Source organism: Stegastes partitus, unplaced genomic scaffold, assembly GCF_000690725.1.
Source record: "Stegastes partitus isolate 25-593 unplaced genomic scaffold, Stegastes_partitus-1.0.2 Scaffold246, whole genome shotgun sequence".
Classification (NCBI taxonomy): domain Eukaryota; kingdom Metazoa; phylum Chordata; class Actinopteri; family Pomacentridae; genus Stegastes; species Stegastes partitus.
This window is the reverse complement of record NW_007577977.1, coordinates 417,033-418,275: the sequence shown is the minus strand read 5'-3', so window position 1 is coordinate 418,275 and position 1,243 is coordinate 417,033. Positions and strand designations below refer to the sequence as shown.

The 1,243-nt window shown below is 45.9% G+C and overlaps 1 protein-coding gene across 1 annotated transcript in view; it reads left to right on the top strand.

Annotated features, from left to right (window-relative positions):
- Positions 1 to 1,243, top strand: part of ddx56 (DEAD (Asp-Glu-Ala-Asp) box helicase 56) — an 11,593-nt gene that overhangs the window by 4,859 nt on the left and 5,491 nt on the right. The window contains exons 6-9 of the mRNA XM_008281810.1: positions 193 to 434; positions 536 to 679; positions 852 to 965; positions 1,042 to 1,136. Of these exons, the coding sequence (XP_008280032.1) occupies positions 193 to 434; positions 536 to 679; positions 852 to 965; positions 1,042 to 1,136 (595 nt within the window). The remainder of the gene's footprint in view (positions 1 to 192; positions 435 to 535; positions 680 to 851; positions 966 to 1,041; positions 1,137 to 1,243) is intronic.

Below are 1,243 nucleotides of genomic sequence, written 5' to 3'. Positions count from 1 at the left end.
TAGATAATGGATGGATGGATCTTTCCCTAATCAGTAAACAGAACAAGTTTTGAACATGTATTCATAATCTGCTTGTGTCTTTGTTACGCCTGTGCAGTGAACAGGACAGCAGAGATGCCTGACATCTGCAGCAACAGAAGCTGTGCAGCTGTGTTTGGTTTCGTCCTCACACCTGAATCTTTGTGTCCTCAGGTGGTCCTGAAGCTGCAAGGTTCTCAGCTCCCCGACAGCAGCCAGCTGCAGCAGTATAGCATCAAATGCGAGGAGGAGGACAAGTTCCTGCTGATCTACACGCTGCTGAAGCTACAGCTGGTTCGGGGAAAGACGCTGGTGTTTGTGGGAGCTGTGGACCGATGCTACAGGCTCAAACTGTTCCTGGAACAGTTCAGTATTCCCGCCTGCGTCCTCAACTCCGAGCTGCCCGTCCAGTCCAGGTTAGAGAAATGTAATAGACTGTACAGAGGTGTCTGAACTTTACTGAACAATATAGTTACACTGCTAAACTGTGCCTGTGTTTCCTCTCACTGTGCTGCAGGTGTCACATCATCACCCAGTTTAACCAGGGATTTTATGACTACATCATCGCCACAGATGAACAGAGTCTGGCCGACCCCACTGCTGCTGTACAGACGACATCAGGCAAAGAGAAAAAGAAGAAGAACACAGAGAAAGGAGGAAAGTAAGTCAGATTACTGATGTTTAACAGTCAGCAGCTGCACCTTCACATTCGAAAAAATAACGAACATCATTAGGTTTCCTCTACAGGTGCAATAATTCTTAAGATAGTTGGCAGCTATTTTGATAGTCAGTTAATCTCTGACTCCAACGTCTGAATCTTTTTCTTTTTAAAGGGCTAAAGATAAGGAGTACGGAGTCTCCAGAGGTGTGGACTTTCAAAACGTCTCCAACGTCGTCAACTTTGATTTCCCTACAACTGTGGAATCGTACATTCATCGAGTTGGAAGGTAAGCGCGGCGCTCTGAGGAATGATTTCATCTTTGATAAAGCTCACACCCTGACAGTCGCTTGCTGAATTTGTAGAACAGCGAGAGCAGACAACCCCGGCACTGCTCTGTCCTTCATCTCCCACACAGAGCTGGATTTGCTGACGGAGGTGGAGGAGGCTCTCACAGGAGGTAACAGCAGCCTCTTTTATTCTAGTTTCAGTCTGATATATTTACATTTGAGTCACTACGTTAATGTTTTAGTCGATGAAAGCTACAGTTGTTCCATTTGACAAAAG